Here is a 24083-nt window from a genome sequence, read left to right on the forward strand (position 1 = left end):
TCTTAGGATATAGAGCAAATGAATAAACATTTATTCTGGAAAATTCGCTCAAACTCAGGGAGAACAGTGAGAATCTGCTTTTTGATCCAGGACCTGCTCCATTTCTCCCCTCTCTCAGCAGTGAGACAAACTCTATTCCAGACTAGTACAGCCAAGAAAACAGGGCTCCCTCTTCCTCTAGCTCCCAGTCAGAGGATTATCCTGGGAGGGGCAGCACATCAACATTTCTTATCCTGCCCCCAGCTATTGTTGTTGAGGCCAAGTTTCCGGCAAGTGTGGTTAAGTAATCTGGTTCCCTCCTCTGCCAGGTCCCTACTTGGGGATGGAAGCTTTACTTTGTTTGGGTAAGGCACTGCAGAGAATACTAGGGCTCTGATCACCCTTACCCTGGCTTGTAAGGCAAGCTGAGAATCCCTGAGGCTACTGCCCTTTCCTCCACAGGTGCTCAGCTCTTAAAGCAGTGTGTCTCTTAGAGAAGCACACTATTGTCCCCAACCCAGCTGCAGAATATGGCTCAGACATTTTATCTGGAGGCAGAAGCAGGCTATAAAACAGGTAGCTCCGAATCTTTTTCCCAAAGGAACTGACTTTATTTGCAACAGAGTGTGGTGTGGAGAAGCTGAAGCTTAAAGATGTTCTTGAAAACTGTGGAGGTTGTTGTGAAAGGCAACTGAGGAGATTGGTAGATTCATTGGGTGTATAGTCTAAACTGTAGACCACCTACTTTGCTAGAGGGAACCAGGGAAAAGACGTAGCTGGGAGAAGCCTTTTGGGGTTAGAACAAATCTTAAACACTAACTTTGAGACCTGTCTCTTCCAAGAAGCCCAAGTTTGGTTGGATCAATTTGTGGAACAATTTATATCCCAGGGTGTGGAGCTTTAACAGCTAGGTGTGGTCAGGAAAAGAAATATACACACTCATTAAAGAAATTAAAATGTTACATTAGAAAATAATTACTTAAGGCAAAAGAAAGCAGTTAAGAATAGAGGAACAAAAACAGATATGAGATATAGAAGATTAAAAAAAGATCCAACTATATGCTATTGTGAGATAATAGAAAAAAAAACATATATATTGGTCTCTGTCCTGGGTTCCTGGCACAGAGCTCCTGAAACTTTTGTAAATTGCTAAATGAAAAGAACACTAGGAGTATTTTTGTTCTAATATTTCGTCTGTGACCCTAGTACCTGACACAGGGCTCTAAACTACTTGGAATTTTTTGGATGATAAAACTATTTTTTGTTCTAATAACGTGTTTCTGGGTGGTTTCCTGGGTGGTTCCTGGATGGGGCTGGTCACCAGAAAGGCCAACCCATAAGATTAGATATTTAGAGTTTTCAGCTCTGGTCCTCATTTTCCAGAGAAGGGAGGGTGGCTGGAAATGAAGTTAATAATCAATCATGCCTACATAAGGGAACCTCCATAAAAATCCAAACACACTGGGGTTCAGAGAGCTTCCAGTTTGATGAACATATCCACGTACTGGGAGGGTGATAGACTTTGACTCTATGGGGACAGAAGCTTCTGCACTTGGGGTCTTCCCAGAGCTTGCCTGCCCTTTATATCTCTTCATCTGCTGTTCATTTGTATCTTTTCATACCCTTTTTTTAAGCTTTTATTTATTTATTCATGAGACACACACACATAGAGAGGCACAGATACAGGCAGAGGAAGAAAGCAGGCTCCATGGAGGGAGCCTGACATGGGACTTGATCCCGGGTCTCCAGGATCACACCCTAGGCTGAAGGCGGCGCTAAACCGATGAGCTACCCGGGCTGCCCTTATCATATCCTTTTAACAAACTGGTAATCATTAGTATTTCCCTGAATTGGGTGAGATGTATTGGCAAATAATCAAATCCAAGGGGGTAGAGGTCATGGGAACCTCCACTTTGTAGCTTCGTGAGACATAAATTGTAGGTAACCTGGAGACCTGGGTACCTGTTGCTTCAGATTGGCATCTGAAGTGGTAGGGGGCACTACCATGGAACTGAGCCCCTAACATGTGAGATCTGATGCTATTTACAGGTAGATAGTTTAATTGTAGGACAGCCAGCTGCTGTTGCAGAATTATTTAGCATGGGGGAAAAAAATCTCATATCTGGTATCAGAAGTGTTGTGGATGTGGTAATAGCAAAAGAGTAAAGGAAAAACAGGAGTAGTAGGTTTTTCCTTCTTAGCTCTGTGGGAGACACAGTTCAGATTTAAAGATACAAATATTTTAAAAGTAAAAAGAGGAAAAAGGGGGATCCCTGGGTGGCTCAGTGGTTTAGTGCTTGCCTTTGGCCCAGGGTGTGATCCTGGAGACCAGGAATCAAGTCCCGCATCAGGCTCCCTGCATGGAGCCTGCTTCTCTCTCTCTCTCTCTCTCTCTGTGTGTGTGTCTCATGAATAAATAAATAAATAAAATTTAAAAAAAAGGAAAAAGAAATATGCAAACAGTAACTAGAAGAAAACTAGTAGCTATACAGTATCAGATAAGTAAACTTTAAAACAAAAAATGTTTCTAGGGATAAAGTGGGACATGATAAAAAGGGTAATCTATCAGGAAGATAAAATAACTATAAAAATATATGTATCTAATAACAAAATACCCAAAATACATGAAGCAAAATCTTACAAAAACAAAGGGGGAAAATGGACAATTCAATAATAATAGAGACTTCAGTACTCTACTTTCAATAATGGATAGAATAACTGGATATAAGATTAATGAGGAAATAGAAGATGTGAACAACCATGTAAACCAATTAGACCTAACAGACATCTATAGGACCCTCCACCCAACAACAGAATATACATTCTTCTCTAGTACACATGGAACATTCTCGAGATAAACCATATGCTAGCCATAAAACAAATCGTAATATACAAGGATAGAAATAATACAATTGGCCATAATGTAAAAACATTAGATAGTAGTAGGAAGGACCTTGGGAAATTCAATATAACACTCCTTAATATATTTTTTAAGATTTTATTTTTAAGTAATCTCTACACCCAACATGGGGCTCAAACTTACAACCCTGAGATCAAGGGTTTCATGCTTTACTGACTCAGCCAGTCAGGCATCCCTTAAATAAAACACTGCTAAATAACTAGCAGATTGAAGAAGAAATCAAAAGGGAAATTAAAAAATACTTTGAGGGGGATTCCTGGGTGGCTCAGCGGTTTCGCGCCTGCTTTTGGCCCAGGGCACGATCCTGGAGTTCCGGGATCGAGTCCCGTGTCGGGCTCCCGGCATGGAGCCTGTTTCTCCCTCTGCCTGTGCCTCTGCCTCTCTCTCTCTCTATGTCTATCATAAATAGAAAAAAAAATACTTTGAGATAAATGAAAATGAAGACACAGCATACTAAAACTCCTAAGATGAAGGTAAAGTAGTACTGCTGAGAAGGAAATTTATAGGTATAAATGCCTATATTAAGAAAGAATAATGATTTCAGGGTTCCTGAGTGGCTCAGTTGGTTAAGCATGTGACTCTTGGTTTTGACTCAGGTCATGATCTCAGGGTAGTGAGACCGAGCCCCACTTGTAAGTGTAATCTGCTTATCCTTATCCTTCTGCTCCTCCCCCCTTCACATAAATAAATCTTTAAAAAAAAAAAGAATAATGATTTCAAATCAGTACCGTACTCTTCCATCTTGACACTGGAAAAAGAAGAGCAAACTAAACCTAAAGCAAGCAGAAGGAAGGAAATAATAAGAGTGGCAGAGCATCTTGCTGCTTGTCTGGTAGAGTGTGCAACTCTTGATCTTGAAGAGTGGAAATTAATCTAAGAGAGAATAGAAAAATAGTAAAGGAAATCAGTGCAACCAAAGGCTGGTTATTTGAAGAGATCAACCCAACTGATGAATCTTTAGCTAGATTCACACAGGAAAAGAGAGACTTGTATTACTAGAATCAGAAATGAAAGAGGGAACACTACTACTGATCTTACAGAAATAAAAAAATTATAATGGAATATTGTGGATACTTGTATATCAATAAATTAGGTGACTTAGGGGAAATGGACAAATTTCTGGAAAGATACAAACTACCCAAACTAACTCAAGAAGAAATAGAAAATCTGAATAGACCTATAACAAGTAAAGAAATTAAATTGGTAAGAAAACAAAACAAACTACCCCAAAGAAAGTATAAGCCCAGGCAAGCTACTGAATTCTACCAAACATTTAAAGAACTGTTACACCAATTCTTCACAGATACTTCTAAGAAATGGGAGAGAACACTGCTAAATTCATTCTGTGTAGCCATTATTACCCTGATACCAAAACCAGACAGACATAACAAGAAGAGAAAATGGGCCAGTGTATCTTAGGAATATGGATGCAGAAATCCTAACAAATAAACAACAAATCCAGCAACACATAAAAAAAAAAAAGAATTATATACCATAGCCAAGTCGGATTTATTCCAGGACTGCAAAGTTGGTTTAACATCTGAAAATCAATGCAATATACCATATTAATAAAAAAAAATAAAACCTCTACAGTTATTTCAATAGGTGTAGAAAAAGCATTTGACAAAATCCAAAACTCTTTCTTGATAAAATGACTCCAGGAATACAAGGAAATTTCTCCAATCTGATAAAGGGCATCTATAAAACACCCACAGCCAACTGCATATTTATTGATGTAAGACTAGATGCTTTTTCCTAAGATCAGAACAAGATGAGGATATCTTCCCTTGCCACTACTACTCAACACTATCCTGGAAGTTCTGGCTAGGGCAATTAGGCAAGAAGAAGAAAGGAAAAGACATGTGTAACCTATACATCTATATGGAATAGAATTGAGAATCCAGAAATAAATTCATGTGTCTGTGGTCAAGTGATTTTTGAGAAGATGCCAGGACCATTTAATAGAGGGACAGAATAGTCTGTGGCACAACACAACAATACCATGACAACTGGATAGCCATATCTAATCAATAAAGTTGGACTCTCAGGCAGCCCTGGTGGCTCAGCAGTTTAGCGCCGCCTTCAGCCCAGGTGTGATCCTGGAGACCCGGGATCAAGCCCCACGTCAGGCTCCCTGCGTGGAACCTGCTTCTCTCTCTGCCTCTATCTGTTCCTTTATGTGTCTCTCATGAATAAATAAATAAAATCTTTAAAAAAATAAAGTTGGACTCATATATAAAAGCTCAAAATGGATCATAGACGTAAGTGTAAGATCTAAAACTATAAAACTCTTAGAAGGAATAAAGAGTAAATCTTCACTACTTTGGATTTGGCTGTGGTTATGTCACCAAGAGTTAGATGTAAAAGGAAAGAAAGAAGCCTTAGTTCTTTTTGCTGCTTCAGTGAGGAATTACAGTACGGCAAAGTAAAAGGAAAGCAGAACAAAGTTTTATTAAAGCACACTGCAGGGGAGCAGGCCAGTCAAAAGAGAGACAATGGCCCTGGAAACTCCTTCTGGGGTGTGGACTTGTATCAATTTTTTCTTTTGGGTGGGTCCTAGGTCTCAATATTTGAGTGACAGGCCTGCATTACATAATAATTAATGAACTACACATGTCCTTTCCCAAGACATAGTGGAAATGGCTGAATAGGGTAGGAAATGGCAACGTTATTTCTATTCTAGAGACAGGTTGAATAAGGACAAGCACAGCAAAATGAACTCCTCCTCTGCCAGGATGTAGTAACTGCAAGTTGATGCTAGATGGGTGGAATGTGGTAGCCCCTGGGAAGTCCTCGGTTGGGACTCTGTCAGATGTCTGAGGTCCATCCTTCTGTTGCTCATGCCTAGCTTCCTGCCTAACAGTTTTCTAAGATAAGACCCCAAAAGCACAACCAAGAAAAGAAAAATTCAGATAAATCTGACTTCATTAAAATGAAGAACTTTTGTAATTCAAAGGACATTATCAAGAAAGTGAAAAGGTATAAAATGTTTACAAATCATATATTTGAAAAGGGACTAAATACATTTAGGATGTATAAAGAACTTATTTTTTAAATATTTTATTTATTTATTCATAAGAGATAGAGGCAGAGACACAAGCAGAGGGAGAAGCAGGCTCCATGCAGGGAGCCCGACGTGGGACTCGATCCCGGGTCTCCAGGATCACGCCCTGGGCTGAAGGCGACGCTAAACTGCTGAGTTCACCCTATAAAGAACTCTTAAAACTAAACAATAAAAATATCAATGACCCACTTTAAAAATTGGCAAAACGTCTGAATAGATAATTCTCTAATGAAGGCATAAAATGGGCAATGAGCACATGAAAAAAATGCTCAACAGCTTTAGTCATGAAGGAACCATAAATCAAAACCACAGTGAGATACCATTCCACACCCACTAGGATGGCTATCAAAAAACAAAACTACAGAAAAAACAAGTATGGATGAGGATGTGGAGAAATCAGAACTCAACACATTCATTGCTAATGAGAAAGTAGATTGGTGTAGCTGCTTTAGAAAACAGCTTCCAGTTCCTCAAATTGTTAAACAGAGTTGTCATATGACCTATCAATTCCAGTATCCAAGATAACGTATATTCACATAAAAAAATCATTCATGAATGTTTATAGCAGCATTAGTCATAGTGGTCAAAAGGTGGCAACAATACAGATGTCTATCAACTGATGAATAGATAAACAAAATGTGATTTTGTGTATAATGGAATACTATTTGGCCACAAGAAAGAATGAAGTAGTGATATATGGTACAACATAGTTGAACCTCAAAAACATTGTGCTAAGTGAAAGAAGCCAGTCACAAGATATTATATGTGATTCCATTTATGTGAAATATCCAGAATAACCAAATCTATAGTGTTAGGAAGTAGAATAGTAGTAGCATAGAGCAGGGGGAATGGGGAGATAGGAGGATATAGCTAAAGGGTAACAGTGTATCCTTCTGAGGTTTTGAAAATGTTCCAAAACTGATATTGTACTTATCTGTGAATATACTAGAAACTGTTAAATTATACAATCTAAATGGTCAAATCGTGTATTATCTCAGGAAAGATGTTAATAAAAATAATGCTGCTATGTTGACTAGCTTAACTAATGAGTACAGGTTTAAATTTCTAAATTTATTTTTTTTAAGATTTATTTATTTGAGAGAGAAAAGGAGTGGAGTGGGGAGGAGCAGAGACAGACAAGAGAGAATCTCAAGCAGGCTCTCGCTGAGCACACTCCCACTGAGTGGGGAGCCCAGTGCAAGGCTTGATTCCAGGACCCTGAGTTCATGACTTTAGCCTAAACCAAGAGTCAGCTGATTAAACTGCTGAGCCACCCAGGCGCCCCCAGGTTTAGGTTTCTTTGCAGTTCAGCTTATCCTGAGAGTATATTCCACTGAAGATGTACAGTAAAAGTACTGTAATTTAAAAGTCATTTGAAATAATTCTTTTTTCCTGCATGGTTATATTACCAACTTGATATTTAGTTATTGGATTCTCTGATTTTTCCTGTAGTAAAAAACAACTCTAAGAGTTGTGGCTTACAACAGTAAGTGTTTATTTCTTGCTCGTATTCTGTGAGTTTGCTGTAGTGACTCCAGGTTCTAGGTTGGTTTGCCTGTGTGTCTTCTCATTCTGGGACTCACACTGAACTCACAGCTTCTATATGGCAAATGCTGGCCTCATGGTAGAGGACAGGCATACGAAAGAGGAATACCTCTTTAGGCAGGCGCTAAACCGCTGAGCCACCCAGGGATTCCCTATCATTCATTTTTAGCAATTATTGGGTAGGTTATTGTTAATCTTACTGATTTGTATGCCACTCACTTGCACTGTTATGGTAGTTTATTTTTTTTTATTTTTATTTTTTTTAGTTATGGTAGTTTATTTTTTTATTTTATTTATTTATGATAGTCACAGAGAGAGAGAGAGAGAGAGAGAGAGAGAGAGAGAGAGGCAGAGACACAGGCAGAAGCAGGCTCCATGCACCGGGAGCCTGACGTGGGATTCGATCCCGGGTCTCCAGGATCGCGCCCTGGGCCAAAGGCAGGCGCCAAACCGCTGCGCCACCCAGGGATCCCTAGTTATGGTAGTTTAAATATATATTTAAATATTTGCTTAGGATACTCTTAAGGGCAGGTTTGTGTTGTAATGGGATGATCTGCTCGACTAGGAAGAGTCGAGGAAAGATAAACTAACTACAGGAATGAAATTCTTTAGACGGGAAGAGGTTATGTGGGCCACACACCTATGGAAAAGGATTGGCCTTCATGTTTTGTTTTGTTTTTTTTTAAAGATTTTATTTATTCATGAGAGACACAGAGAGAGAGGCAGAGGGAGAAGCAGGCTCCATGTGGGGAGCTCAACGTGGGACTCGATCCCCGGTCTCCAGGATCACACCCTGGACTGAAGGTGGTGCTAAACCGCTGAGCCACCCGGGCTGCCCCAGGATTGGCCTTTAATAGAGCCAGAGGCACATCACACTTTCTGGAAAGACAGTGGCAGATAGGGTGCATTTGATTTATAAGTAGGAAGATGATGTTTCTCTCTGCTTCTTCCTTTTTTTTTTTTTTTAGGTGGAATATGAGATAAAGTTGTCAGTTGAAAAATGAGGGGTGGGCTAAAAGGATATTGCAGATTTGAGGGCGCAAGAAGAGTAAAATAATTAAAGAGTAAAATAATTGTTATGGAGAGTGAGATGAACATCCTAAGGAAGTGTGGTATGGTTGGTAGGCAGTCCTGTCTACTTGAGATTTGTGGTCTCTAATTGAGAGAGAAACCAAAGAGCTTATAGTGTTTCTCTCCACCAGTATGTATGTATGTATGTATGTATGTATGTATGTATGTATGTATAAGATTTTATTTATTTATGAGAGACACAGAGAGAGATGCAGAGACATAGGCAGAGGGAAAAGCAGGCTCCCTGTGGGGAGCCTGATGCAGGACTTGATCCCAAGACCTTGGGATCACGACCTGAGCCAAAGGCAGATGCTCAACCACTGAACCACCCAGTTGCCCCTCTCCACCAGTATTTAGAGGAAGTGCAGATGTGAAGTTAGCGAACAGTTGGGTTTAAACTGGGTTGGGTTTGGGGATCTATGGGTAGTTTAGCAGTTTAGCGCCTGCCTTTGGCCCAGGAATCGAGTCCCTCATCAGGCTCCCTGCATGGAGCCTGCTTCTCCTTCTGCCTGTGTCTCTGCCTCTATCTCTCTGTGTCTCTTATGAATGAATAAATAAAATCTTAAAAAAAAATAAACTGGGTTGGGTTTTTGCAGGGCAAGTATATCTGAGGGAAGCAGCGGCAAAGGACTGGGAAGCTGAGTAAGGAAGGAAGTGAGGACGTGTGTGGGGTGAGGGATAGAAGGGTGGAGAAGTAGTGAAAATGTGGGGGACCAAAGAGAGTCAGTAAGAGAGAACAGAAACCAGGGCAGTTCTGGAGATTTAGATATTAGTTCACCACTGAGGGGGTGAGTCAGCTTCAAATCTTGTTTTTTCATCTCTACTACTAAGATTCAGATTCTTGGTGGAGAGAACAATTAGCCAAGTGCTTACCCTTTAACCAGGAAAAGGAAGGGAGGGCATTAATTAGGGGCATCTGCCTGCTTGAGAAATTTAGTAGGTATGATCTGAAGTTTGCCCATAAAATTTTTTTAATCTTGCTATATTTCTGTATTATATAAAGGAGATGCTACTTGGCTAGTTTGTATAACGTCATATGGAATACTTATGTGCTTTGAAAACAAAGCATTATGAAACTGTTAAGTAGGGGCACCTGGGTGGCTCAGTGGTTGAGCTTCTGCCTTTGGCTCAGGTTGTGATCCCAGAGTCCTGGGATTGAGTCCTGCATCGGGCTCCCCCCGGGGAGCCTGCTTCTCCTGCTGCCTATATATCTGCTTCTCTCTCTGTATCTCTCATGAATACATAAATAAAATGTTAAAAAAAAAAAAAAGGAAACTGATAAGTAGTGCAGTTAAGCCAAGATGGTGATAATTAAACTCTCTGTGATTACAACTGCCAGTGAATGTATTAAACAATTTGAAGATTTTGTTTAAGCTTAAAACTAGAACTATAAAGTTCAAAGCAAATTTATTCATGAGAGGCAGAGAAAAAGAGAGAGAGAGAGAGAGAGGCAGAGAAACAGGCAGAGAGAGAAGCAGGCTCCATGCAGGGAGCCCGACGTGGGACTCGATCCGGGACTCCAGAATTATGCCTTGGGCTGAAGGCAGGCGCTAAACTGTGGAGCCCCCCAGGGATCCCCCTTAAAAAGTTTTTATGGGCTTATTGCAAATCATTGTATTAACTCTTCAGTGGGAGTGCAAAGCTGTAGAGACTAATGTCATAGCTAGACTTTTTTTTAAGATTTTATTTATTCATGAGACACACACACACACACACACACACACAGAGAGAGAGAGGCAGAGAGGCAGAGACACAGGCAGAGGGAGAAGCAGGCTCCATGCCAGAAGCCTGACGTGGGACTCGATCCCAGGTCTCCAGGATCACACCCTGGGCTGAAGCGGCGCTAAACCTCTGCCCTAGACTTTCTAGGGGCTGCCCTAGACTTTCTTCTTGGAGTGGTAATTGTTCTTTATCAATTCCTGATACTTGAGTTAGTTGTAGGCTGCCAGCCGAAATGTAGCCATATCAGAAAGTAAAGGAAAAACCTAATGTTGCAGGCAAAGGAGTATTGCAGATGTATGTTTTTGAAGTAAAGTTTAGAAGTAATATTTTCAAGCTCCAAAGTTTTTAAGATAGGCAAATATTGCTTCTAACAATGGAAAAAACTATAATCTTGTACGAATTAAATTATAGTGATGGGGATGCCTGGGTGGCTCAGCGGTTGAGCGTCTGCCTTTGACTCAAGGCGTGATCCCTGGGTCCTGGGACCAAGTCCCACATTGGGCTCCTTGCATGGAGCCTGCTTCTCCCTCTGCCTGTGTGCCTCTCTCTCTCTCTCTCTCTCTCTCTCTCTCTCTCTCTGTCATGAATAAATAAATAAAATTTTCAAAAAAATCTTAAATAAATAATAGAATCTTGAATGAATGAATATGATATGGGGTTGATGATTGGAGAGGATAAAAGAATTTAGGTCTCTGGTTTTGCTATTCATGTTAGCATAGTAGAATTTTGTTATATATCATTGGTATCATAATGCATAAGAACAGCCTATAATAGATAGTCAATAATTGCTTTGTTATAGGATATGTGATTTACCATATAATATTTCTGCATCAATTTGATGAGAATTTAATAATGAGTGATTTTATAGTAGGATTCTATTGCTTTTTGTCTCTTGCTCTTTTTTTGATAATTATACTTACCTTTATCAACTTTTCAATATGATATGAGAATATTATTAAAAGTGGCTTTTTTCCCCCTTAGGACCAGCCACCTTATTCTAACTACAATTCTAATTATTGGAATTCTCCTGCACGACATAGAGCTCCATACCCAAGTACATATCCTGTAAGACCGGAAATGCAAGGCCAGGTATGAACTAAAATTGACAGACTTCCTGAAATTTTTTAAAAAGATTTTATTTATATATTTTAAAGAGAGAGAGAGAGGTGTGTGTCACGTGGGGGGAGAAACAGAGGGAGAGGGAGGGAGAAAGAATCTCAAGCAGATTACAGGCTGAGCTCAGAGCCTGACCTGGGGGCTGATCTCAGGATCCTGAGATTATGACCTGAGCCAAAACCAAGAGTTGGATGTTCCACCAACAAGCGACCTAGGTTTTTTTTCTTAATGTATTGTTTTTTTCAAAACCCGCGGAGATTTCATTTCAGTGTGTGGCGTTTTGTTATTTATCGGATTCTATCCTAATGTTTTTGGCTCAGAAGTAAAGAAATATCTAGGCAAATATCTATACAAGATACCTTAAGGCATAATATATTACTTCTTAGGACCTGGAAACAAAAAACAAAATGACTTAGTGTTTTATTTTTATTTTTTTTTAAGATTTTTTTTTTTAATTCATTCATGAGAGACACAGAGAGAGAGGCAGAGACACAGGCAGAGGGAGAAGCAGGCTCCATGCGGGGAGCCCGATGCGGGACTTGATCCCAGGACTTCAGGATCACGCCCTGGGCCCAAGGCAGGAGCTCAACCACTGAGCCACCCAGGCATCCCGTGTACTTAGTTTTTTAAGTTGGACTTTTTTTTTTTTTAAATATAATTGACATGTAACATTATATTAGTTTCAGGTATATAATGTAATGATTTGCTATTTGTGTATGGTGTGAAATGATCACCACAATTAGGTCTAGTTAATGTCTGTCACCACATATAATTACAATTTTTTCTTCTGATGAGAACTTTTACAATTTATTCTGTTAGCAACTTTCAAGTATGCAGTATGGTATTAACTATAGTCATCATGCTGTCTATAACATCCTCATGACTTATTTTATAGCTGGAAGTTTGTACCTTTGACCCTCCATTCACCCATTTGTACCTCTGGTCCCACTTCTAGTAATCATCAGTCTGTTCTCTGAATGTAAAATTTTTTTTTCTAAGATTCCACATATGAGTGAAATCATAGGATATTTGTCTTTTTCTTTCTTTTTTAAAGATTTTAATTACTTTATTTGAAAGAAAGAGAGCACATAAGTAGGGGGAGTAGCAGAGGGAGAGGGAAAAGCAGCTTCCTCACTTCTCACTAGGACCTAAGGATCATGACCTGAGCCGAAGGCAGATGCACAACTGACTGAGCCACCCGGGCGCCCTGATATTTGTCTTTCTCTGACTTACTTTGATCCTTGTTGTTGGAAGAGGCAAGATTTCCTTTTTTATAGCCAAATAATAGTAAATTGTTTATATATACACAGTTTCTTTATTCATCCATCAATAGATACTTAGGTTGCTGTTATAAATAATGCTGCAATTGGGGATCCCTGGGTGGCTCAGCAGTTTAGTGCCTGCCTTCGGCCCAGGGCATGGTCCTGGAGTCCTGGGATTGAGTCCCACATCAGGCTCCCTGGATGGGGTCTGCTTTTCCCTCTGCCTGTGTCTCTGCCCCCGCCCCTCTCTCTCATGAATAAATAAAATCTTAAAAAAAAATAATAATGCTGCAGTGAACATGGGGATGCAGGTATCTTTTCAAGTTAGTGTTTTTGTTTCCTTTGGATATGTTATAAGTAGTAGCTTTGCTGGTCATTCTATTGTTAACTTTTTTTTTTTTTTAAGATTTTATTTATTTATTCAGGAGAGACAGAGAGAGGGGCAGAGACACAGGCAGAGGGAGAAGCAGGCCCCATGCAGGGAGCTCAACGTGGGACTTGATCCCAGGTCTCCAGGATCAGACCCTGGGCTGAAGGCAGTGCTAAACCGCTGGGCCACTGGGCCTGCCCTATTTTTAACTTTTTGAGGAATCTCCAAACTCTTTTCTTTCCATAGTGACTGTACCAATTTACATTCCGACTAGCAGTGCTCAAGGGTTCCCTTTTCTCCACATCCTCATCAACACTTGTTATTTCTTTTCTTTTTAATAGTAACCATTTTAACGAGCGTGGGGTGATATCTCATTGTGGTTTGGTTTGCATTTCCCTGATGATGAGTGATGTTGAAGCACCTTTTCAGGTGCCTGTTGGCCATCTGGATGTCTTCTATGGAAAAGTGTTTAGGTCATTTGCTATATTCTAATAGGATTGTTTGTTTGTTTTTTTTTTTTTTTGGTATTGAGTTTTATGAGTTCTTTATATATTTTAGATATTAACTTATTATCAAATATCTGATTTGAAAATATTTTCTTCTATTTAGTACGTTGCCTTTTCATTCTGTTGGTGGTTTCCTTTGCTGTGCAGAAGCTTTTTAGTTTGATGTAGTTCCTACTTGTTATTTTTACTTTTGTTACTTTTTCTTTTGGTGTCAAAAAATTGTACTCTTAGGACAAATATTTAATTTTAAATATTTCAAGCATACTGAAAAAGAACAGAAAATGTGTACATCTTTTCATCCAGCAGTTTGCCGCATTTGGAAAAAGAATTTCAGATTTTTTTTTAAGATTTTTTATTTATTTATTCATGAGAGACAGAGAGAGAGAGGAAGAGAGAGAGAGGCAGAGACACGGGCAGAGGGAGGAGCAGGGTCCATGCAGGGTGCCTAATGTGAGACTCGATCCCAGGTCTCCAGAATCACGCCTTGGACTGAAGGCGGTGCTAAACCGCTGAGTCGTCCAGGCTGCCTTTGTTTCAGAATTTTAAAAAGAAGTAAAACAAATAGAGTTGAAGTCACATAAAACACTTCTTTCTATTTCCTGAGGTTATATTTATTATCTCATACGTGTTTTTATGCTGTATTACTAATATGTGCGTTTACATAGTATTATTTACCATGTTTTTAAACTTGATGTGAGTAGTTCCATACTAGCATTCTCCTGCAGCTTGCTTTTTTACTTGACATTGTTTTCACTTTTTTGTTGTACACATTTGAGGCAAGAACTTCTCTAGGGTTTGGTATTTTGGGGTTTTGGTGTGTATGCTTATTAAGAATAGCCAAATTACTTGTCACAGTGGTTGTATCATCATGGAAATGAGGAAATGTTTATAGTTAGTCACCCATCATCTGGCCACCTTAGTAAAGCAATAATTGTCACATTTTTATATTTCCTTCCACTTTTTTTCCTGTCTATATGCCATATTTCTATATGCAAATATGCAAATAATTTTTATTTTTAAATTTTTAAAAAGATTTTATTTTTAAGTAATCTCTCCACCCAATGTGGGGCTCAAACTCAAAACCCCAAGATCAAGAATTGCACACTCAGCTGAGCTAGCTAGGTGCCACTGAAAATAAACTTTTTTAAAAAAGATTTTATTTTTTTATTCATGACAGACACAGAGAGAGAGGCAGAGACATAGGCAGAGGGAGAAGCAGGCTTGCCGCTGAGCAGGAGCCCAATGTGGGACTCCATCCTAGGTCTCTGGGATCATGACCTGAGCCAAAGGCAGACGCTCAACTGCTGAGCCACCAAGGTGCCCTTTGAAAATAATTTTTAAAAACATGATGTAGTACATACAATTTTTTAAAAGTAATCTCTACACTCAATGTGGGGCTGGAACTTATAATCCCAAGATCAAGAGTCATACACTCCACCTACTGAGCCAGCCAGGTGCTTCTGTAGTATATACAGTTTGTTTGTTTGTTTATTTATTTAATATTTTATTTACTTATTCATGATAGAGACACAGGCAGAGGGAGAGGGAGGAGTAGGCTCCATGCAGGGAGTCTGACATGGGACTCGATCCTGGGACTCCAGGATCACGCCCTGGGCCGAAGGCAGGAGCTTAAACCACTGAGCCACCCAGGCTGCCCAGTATATACAGTTTTAAAGCAGCTGCATTTAAGCAGCTTTCAAAGAATCTGAATTTTAGACCCAGGTCAGAATTCTCTGTAAACTGATGTTCTCTGCAGAATTAAATTTTCAGATCACCATAAAGCATACTAATGTAATTCTCCTGATAGTTTTCAAATGTCAAATACTATGTTCAATTCTGTTCTAATTTTCTGTTGGTGTAGGGGCTGAAATAATAAAAATAAGTTTCTTTATGGGGCTGAATAATTAGTTCATTACCAAAAAATCATTTCCCTTTTTTCTCATTAATTTGGTGATACATGCCTTTAAGATTGATTTTTTTTTAAAGATTTTATTTATTTATTCATGAGAGACACAGAGAGCCACCCAGGCCCTCTTGAATAGCTTGTAGTTTTTTTTTTTTTAATTTTTTAAAAAAGATTTTATTTATTCCTGAGAGACACAGAGAGGCAGAGACATAGGCAGAGGGAGAAGCAGGCTTCTCTCAGGGAGCCTGATGTGGGACTTGATCCTGGAACTCTGGAATCAAAACCAGAGCTGAAGGCAGACGCTCAACCACTGAGCCACTCAGGTGTCCCTTAAGATTGATTTTGAGCTAGAAAAGCCTATTAAAGTTTTTTTTTTTTTTTAAGATTTTATTTATTTATTCATGAGAGAGAGAGAGAGGGGCAGAGGCACAGGCAGAGGGAGGAGAAACAGGCTCCATGCCGGGAGCCCAAAACAGGACTCAATCCCAGGTCTCCCAGATCATGCCCTGAGTCAAAGGCAGATGCTCAACTGCTGAACCACCCAGGCGTCCCCCTATTAAAGTTTAGAGCAAGATTTATGTACTTAAAAAAAACATAAAAGCAATTGATTTTTCTTAATGATTATGTGTATGTGAACTTTAGGATAAGGTTGATAGGAGATTGTGGGATACAAAATAAAAAAACATTGTATTTGTGTCATCTGCATTCCTATGACTGAACTTGAGAAGAAGGCATTGTTATTGCTTAATGTGATATGCATGTAATTTAGCCATATTTCATAAAATTCACCCTGAAATGTACACAATTAATCTGTTTTTAGTTTATTCACAAGGTTGTGCATCTGTCCTCATTGTCTATTCCAGACATTTCCATCATCCCAAACATTCATCATCCCAGTTAAAAACAATGTACCTATCTCCCCATTCTTCTCTCCCCTTAGCCCCTGGCAAACTTTAATATATTTGTTATTTCTATGGATTTGCCTATTCTAGACATGTCATATTAACAGAATCATATATTTGATCTCTTGTGACTGGCTTCTTTCTTTTAGCATATGTTGATCCATGTTGTGGCAATGTACTGCTACTTTGTTTCTTTCTGTGGCCAAATACTGTCCATTCTATGGATATAACACATTTTATCCATTCATCATCGGTTGATAGAAATACGAGGTTTTTTTCACTTTTTGGCTGTTATGAATAATGCTGTTAAAAACATTTGTGTGCTTATTTTTATGTGGACATATGTTTTTTCAGTTCTCTTGATTATATATGTAGGAGTGGAGATGCTGGTCATATGGTAGCTCTGCTGTGTTTAACAGTTTGAAGAACTGGCGGGTTTCTAAGAAAACTGAAGTCCTTTGATAACATTCTGAATTGAGAAACCATGATACAAAAAGACATTGGTTAGAACCTGTAACACTTTTTCATTCAATTTGAAGAGGAATTGGGTTGTAAAAAATAGCCTATTAAGAACTGTGGTCAGGGCAGCCCAGGGGGGGGCTCAGTGGTTTAGCGCTGCCTTCAGCCCAGGGCATGATCCTGGAGACCCGGGATCGAGTCCCACATCAGGCTCCCTGCATGGAGCCTGCTTCTCCCTCAGCCTGTGTCTTTGCCCCCCCACCCTAAATAAATAAATAAATAAATAAATAAATAAATAAATAAATAAATAAATAAATAAATCTATCTTTAAAAAAAAAGAACGTGGGCTTTGGGGTCAGATCTGGTTTCACTTCTTGATCTTGCCATAATAATGACAACAGTGATATTATAAATTATTATCATTTATTGAGCATACTAGGGCCAGACACTATGCTATGGATTTATATATATATATATCATCTCATTTAATTTTCATGGTAATCCTACAAGGTAAGTTTATGATTTCCAATTTTATTGAAGAAACTAAAGCTCAGAGAGGTCAAACACAAAGACAGAGCTAGGTCTATCTCTTTAGTCTTCTCTTCTCTCAGTTGTACCATATTTATTCTTTGTCTAGCCCTTCCCACCAGTTTCCTAGAACCCCTTACAGGGAGTGGGCACAAGTTCTCTGCTGTTAGGTGGAATTGTTAGGTATACTTATGGAAGTGTTTGAGAAGCACTGCTCTGAGGTCATCACTTCATCATGCATTACAGCATACTCTCATTGTTACAACACAGACTCTACAGTGATAATCTGTATTTAATATGTGGTCATAATATGTGAGAGAAAGAATGCTTCAGAGATTGCTTAGGGAGTTCATATTTTCATTAGTTACTGATCTTTTTCCTTACCAAAGTTTTCAAAGTTTAGTACTAAGCCAGGGCATTTCAGTTCTTCTATTCAGTCATCTTTCTTTTTTTTTTTTCTCTCAACTTTGCTTTTTTACAGAGTTTGAATTCTTATACGAATGGAGCATATGGCCCACCATACCCCACTGGCCCTGGGGCAAATACTGCCTCATACTCTGGGGCTTATTACACACCTGGATATACTCAGAGCAATTACTCCCCAGAGGTTCCAAGCACTTACCGTTCACCTGGCAACAGCCCAGCCCCAGTCTCTCGTTGGCTGTATCCTCAGCAGGATTGTCAGACTGAAGCAGCCCCTCTTAGGGGGCAGGTTTCAGGATATCCTGCTTCACAGGTGAGCGGTTTTCTGGTGGGTTTTTGTATTTTAATATTCTATGAGTGAGGGGTGCCTGGGTGGCTCAGTCGGTTAAGCATCTGGCTCTTGATATCAGCTCAGGTCTTGATTTCAGGGTCATGAGTTCAAGCCTTTCATTGAACTTAAAAAAAAATTCTGCAAGTGATACCATGTTTATTTTTCTGTCCACTTCAAAGGGAGTTCTAATCATCTATATTTGTGTTTCCTTATAGCATATGGATCCACTCATTTATAATATCATGGGACAGACATGCTATGCTTTTGCCATTGAATTTTAAGCTTTTTCCCTCTGAGTTTGTCACTGAATCTGCCCCTCATATCTGTGGAACCAAGCTTTTTATAAGGCTTGGAGAAATAACTATGGCTAATTAGAGATGCTACGGCTTAGCCCAGTAGCCCCTAATGTATACTCTGTTAAGCAGAAAGGAAGCATCTCAGTCTGTTTATATTAGAGTATTTTTGTTACTTTAAGGGTTTTTTTTTTTTTTTAGCAGTGACCAGCATATTTCCTTCCTCTCAATCTAGAACCCTGGAATGGCCCTGCCTCATTATCCTTATGGGGATGGTAATCGTAGTGTTCCACAACCAGGACCAACTGTACGACCACAAGAGGACTCATGGGCTTCTCCTGGTGCTTATGGAATGGGAACCCGTTACCCCTGGCCTTCAGCTGCACCCTCAGCACCACCTGGGAATCTCTACATGAATGACAGTACTTCATCATGGGCCAGCAGCAGCTCCTCTCAGTCACCTCCTTCACCAGCACCCCAGCAGCCCAAGGTAGGATACCTTCTAAACATTCTTCTTGGGATCCCTAGGTGGCGCAGCGGTTGGGCGCCTGCCTTTGGCCCAGGGCGCGATCCTGGAGACCCGGGATCGAATCCCACGTCAGGCTCCCGGTGCATGGAGCCTGCTTCTCCCTCTGCCTATGTCTCTGCCTTTCTCTCTGTGACTATAATAAATAAATAAAAAAAAAAATTATAAAAAAAAAATAAATAAACATTCTTCTTATGATGTTTGGGTAATTGAGAGAGCACAACATGGAAATTTTCTGCATTAGTGTGTGTTAAATGGTGACTAATTGCAAAAAGTTGGTGATTACTGCCAATAGCTTTACCTAACCAGGTTTCTTTTTTCTTTGAATAAACTTTATTTTTTAGAGCAGTTTTAGATTCACATCTTTTTTGGAAAAGACAGATAAATGTTCATTTACTGTTTGTTGTACTACTATCTGAATGTTAAACAAAATCAAAGATTATATTTTATTACCTCCATCTGTAGACCAAAGATGATACCAGTGTGAAATTGTATAAACCCTAGATTTTTTTTAATTTTATTTATTTATTCATGAGAGACACAGAGACCGAGAGAGGCAGAACACAGGCAGAGGGAGAAGCAGGCTCCACACAGGAAGCCTGATATGGGACTCGACCCCGGGTCTCCAGGATCATGCCCTGGGCTAAAGGCGGCACTAAACTGCTGAGCCACCAGGGCTGCCCTAAACCCTAGACTTGAACATCTTTTGCCTGTGGGTGGGTTCCTTTTTCATCTTAAAAAGGTTTTAACTCTTTAGGGGAAAAACTATCTAATTCCTGTTTATTTATTAAGTCACTGTGGAATGTGAGGTGGGAAAGATAGATTATGAGGTGTTCATGATGATGAGCACTTCAGGGTAGATTCCAACCATTATACTCAGGCATTCTCTGCCTTTTACTTGACAGAGCACTTCTTTTATCTTTTTTAGGGCTGTGTTTTTCTCAAATGATTAAGGACGGAAGTCCAGTTTTGTTAGTAGGGAACTTTTCATGTACGTTCGTGGTCAGGTGAAAGATGTAGGCTAACAGATCTGGTATTGATGGATTCCCATTAAAACAGCTCTTTTCCTCTCTTTGCTCTCCCACCCCCAGGACTCCTCATACCCCTATAGCCAGTCCGACCAAGGAATGAACCGGCACAACTTCCCTTGCAATGTCCATCAGTACGAGTCCTCGGGAACAGTGAACAATGATCATTCAGATCTTTTGGATTCCCAAGTCCAATATAGTGCAGAGCCTCAGCTGTATGGTAATGCTACCAACGAACACCCCAGCAGTCAAGATCAGAATGATAATCTTCCTGAAGAGTGTTTATCTTCAGATGAAGGTACTCCCCCAAGTATTAAAAAAATCATACATGTGCTGGAGAAGGTCCAGTATCTCGAGCAAGAAGTAGAAGAGTTCGTAGGGAAAAAGACAGACAAAGCGTACTGGCTTCTGGAAGAAATGCTAACCAAGGAGCTTTTGGAACTGGATTCAGTTGAAACTGGGGGCCAGGACTCTGTCCGGCAGGCCAGGAAAGAGGCTGTTTGTAAAATCCAGGCCATACTGGAAAAGTTGGAAAAAAAAGGATTATGAAGGATTTAGAACAAAGGGGAAGCCTGTTACTAACTTGACCAAAGAACTCTTGATTTTGGTTAATTAGCCCTCTTTTTGAAATGCTTGTTGGTGACGAGAAGCAATACATTCCAACTTTCCTTTGATTAAAACTTGAAAAACTGGTAAAGGACTTGAAAGAACATTTTAGTTATGAATTGTTTTCAGTTTTCAGACCAATGAATGTAATAGGAAGCTGTGGAGTTACCGTTATTGCCAAGTAGACTCACTCCTTAAGAAATTTGTGGATATCTACAAGCTGCTTCTTATCAGCAGGAGGGAAACACGCTTTATGTAACAGGCTTATCAAAAATCGACCAGATGAGACTGGATATAATCTGAGGCAAACAGGCTCTGTTTTTTTAACCATCTGGATTACTTGTCACATTTTTGTACATTGTGACTGCTTTCAACATACACTTCATGTGTAAATTACAGCTTGGACTTTAGCCCTCTCGGACCTCTGTTTTGTTTTGTTATTTGCAGTTCATAAATATAGTATTATTCTCTACTTCTTGGTACGTTTTGTAGTAATATGTTTAATATAATTATTCATGAGACTATATTGACAGCCAGATAGTATGGCAGTTCTGAATGAATTTATATCTTTTCACCACTTGAACATATTGCAATGTGTACTGAGTTCTTGAGGTAGATTGGCCCCTTTTTTGTATAGATCATTAGGGTAGAGTTTTACCACTTCTAGTTTTCATGTTAATACTGGAAGGCGAATTGGGAGATGGCAAAGGCACAGGAATAAATGTTTGTGGCCATTTTCTTTTTTGCTTTTTTATTGTATTTGGATAAAGATCCACCTTAAAATTGCCCTTCCCTACCCCTTAATTATCTTTTCACTACTGTTGCTTCCATGTAGAGCATTATGATAGATACAGATAAAAAAATTAAATGCCACAGTTAGTAGAAGTAACTGCAAAAGTAATAAATGTGACCACTTGGAAATGTACTTCTCTATCTAAAATAATTAGTTTCATCATGGGGATCCCTATGAGCAGATTTCAGCTCAGTTTATAATAAAAAACATGAGGGTAAACAGAATTCATGCTCAGGGAATGAATCAGCCATAGTAAGAGTGGAAAATTTTCTTCTTTTAAAGGTAGATTTGATATTTACCTTTATTTCCCTATGACAAATTGTTTTATTAAAAAAAGATGTTGGTTACCGTTAATAATGGTCATTTCAGAGCAGATTTAAGAAAGGGATATTGAAATGGTCTTAGTTGGGCTTGCTTGGGTAGCTCTTTGCTATGGTGTAGAAGAGACTTAGGTAAATGGTAAATGACTTACTTTTTCTATTGGAAGTGAGTTCTGGTATACAGTATCTGTTATTGGAAAAACAGCTGTTTCTTAATAAGATATCTAAATGATAACTTTTTTCTAGACTATGAGGCCTATAAATAATGATAAATCTGTCAGCCATCTCCTCTCCTTTTTTTTTTTTTTTAAAGTGGGCTCCATGCCCAATGTGGAAGCCTTGTGTGGGGCTTTAACTCCCAACCCTGAGATCAAGAGTTGGCCATCCAACTGACTGAGCCAGGCACCTCCATCTCCTCTCCTTTTAAACAAAACCAAACACATGATGAGAAGAAATGGAGTAAAAATACTGGCTGGGTCTTATGGATGGGATGAGTGATTTTATAAGATAATATGGTGACAATTTTATTCTAGGATTTTCTTTTTTGGCCTAATACAGGAATGTTTAAAAAAAAAAGGCTTCCTATGAAAATTAGAAAATTGTACTTGAAACTAAAAATTTAGAAAGGGGAGAACCTTAAAGCTGACTTAGTGAGACAGTGACTAATTCAGGAGAGAACTCTGCTATTTAACTGAAGACCCAAGATACCAATTTCCACAAAGTCTTGATGTTTATACACACACACACACACACACATTATGCACATATATATGCGTGTATGTTTTTTAGCAGTTTTTTTTAAATTTTGAGATAATTTTAAACCTAAGGAGTTGTAAAATTAGTAGTTTCTGTATACTCTTCACTGAACTTCCCCTTATGTTAAATAATGTCTTACATAACCATAGAACAATTGTCAAATTAAGAAATTAGTCTTGATACAATACTGTTAACTAAAGTAGAGATTTTAAAAAAGTAGAGATTTTCTTGTTTTTTTCACCGATGTCCTTCTGTTGTTCCAAGATCCCATGCAGAATCCTACCTTGCATTTAGTTGTCATGTCTCTGTAGTGTCCTCCCAATCTGTGACAGTGTATGGTAACACCTGATGTCACAATGTGTTTCTGGTGTTGTTAACCTTAATCTCTAAGGTGGCATTTGCTAGGATTCTTTACTGTAAAATTACATTTTTCTTTGTAATGACTAAATATTTGCTGGAGATACTTTGAGATTATGCAAATATCCTGTTTCTGCTTAAACTATTGCCCACTCATTTTCACATCCATTGCCAGATCTTGCTTGTGTCAGTTACTACTACTGTGGTGGTCTAATGGTGATTCTCTGTTTTTCTCAATCTTCTACATTTATTAATTGGAATTCTTCTGTAAGGAAAGGTTACTGCATTTGGATAAGTCAGGATTAAGTACAAACTTAGAATTTAAAGATGTAAACCATTTAAAATGATAACAAAAACCAACATCAAAGAAAGGAAAGCTAAATTGGTAATCTGTTTCAGAAAATATAATGAACTTAAGAAGGAAAATGGTATTTATGATCTGTGGGTTTGGTTCAATATTTGACCTAGTATTGACTTCAGACTGAATTTAAAATATTCTCGGAGTTTCACATATGGACTTTCTAAAAGTATCTTAATTTATATTACTTTGGGGATAGTTTTTGTCAAAATCTTGAATAAAGTTACCGAGACCTGGCATGTTAAACACAGCTATGTCTTCTTTATAATATGCCACTATTGTTTCATATATAAATGCCATATATATTTAGTATTTAGACAAATATGCCCTAATGAAGTTTCTGGATGATGGGTTATGCTAGTGTCTACATTGTTGGAGATCTTCTAAATGCCTGCCTTTTTTTTTTTTTTTAAGATTTATTTCCCTATTCATGAGAGACACACACACACACACACAGAGGAGGCAGAGACATAGGCAGAGGAAGAACCAGGCTTCTCACAGGAAGCCTGATGGTGGGACTCGATCCCCAGACCTTGGGATCACGCCCTGAGCCAAAGGCAGATGCTCAACTGCTGAGCCACCCAGGTGTCCCTAAATGCTTTCAAAATAGGATTTTGAAAACAGTTCTTTAGTGTTTTGTTTTTTAAGATTTTACCTATTTGTTAGGGAGAGAGAGAGAGAGAGCACAAGCAGGGGGAGGAACAGGGAGAAGGAGAATCGGAATCTCTGTTGAGCAGGAAACCTGACTCAGGGCTCCATCCCAGGACTCTGGGGTCATGACTTGAGCTGAAGGCAGGTACTTAACTGACTGAGCCACCCAGGCGCCCCAGTTCTTTACTGGTTAATGTAATACTATTAAAGGTAAGCAGATTTAAAATAAAGTTGAAGACTATAGATTACATTGGCATTTACAAAAAAGATTTTTGGGAAATGGATAATTGA

At 39.0% G+C, this 24083-nt stretch overlaps 1 protein-coding gene across 3 annotated transcripts in view; it reads left to right on the top strand.

The window, feature by feature from the left end:
- The window catches only part of BAG4 (BAG cochaperone 4), a 32568-nt gene extending 9181 nt beyond the window's left edge, over window positions 1-23387 (top strand). Inside the window, exons 2-5 of one of the 3 annotated variants that reach the window (XM_055335125.1) lie at window positions 11283-11390; window positions 17832-18086; window positions 18633-18887; window positions 20015-23387. In XM_055335125.1, the coding sequence (XP_055191100.1) occupies window positions 11283-11390; window positions 17832-18086; window positions 18633-18887; window positions 20015-20500 (1104 nt within the window). In that variant the 3' untranslated portion in view covers window positions 20501-23387. The remainder of the gene's footprint in view (window positions 1-11282; window positions 11391-17831; window positions 18087-18632; window positions 18888-20014) is intronic. The other 2 variants (XM_055335127.1, XM_055335126.1) reach the window with 2 other exon arrangements.
- The last annotated feature ends 696 nt before the right edge of the window (window positions 23388-24083 follow it).

This window comes from Nyctereutes procyonoides, unplaced genomic scaffold (assembly GCF_905146905.1).
Source record: "Nyctereutes procyonoides isolate TBG_1078 unplaced genomic scaffold, NYPRO_anot_genome, whole genome shotgun sequence".
Classification (NCBI taxonomy): domain Eukaryota; kingdom Metazoa; phylum Chordata; class Mammalia; order Carnivora; family Canidae; genus Nyctereutes; species Nyctereutes procyonoides.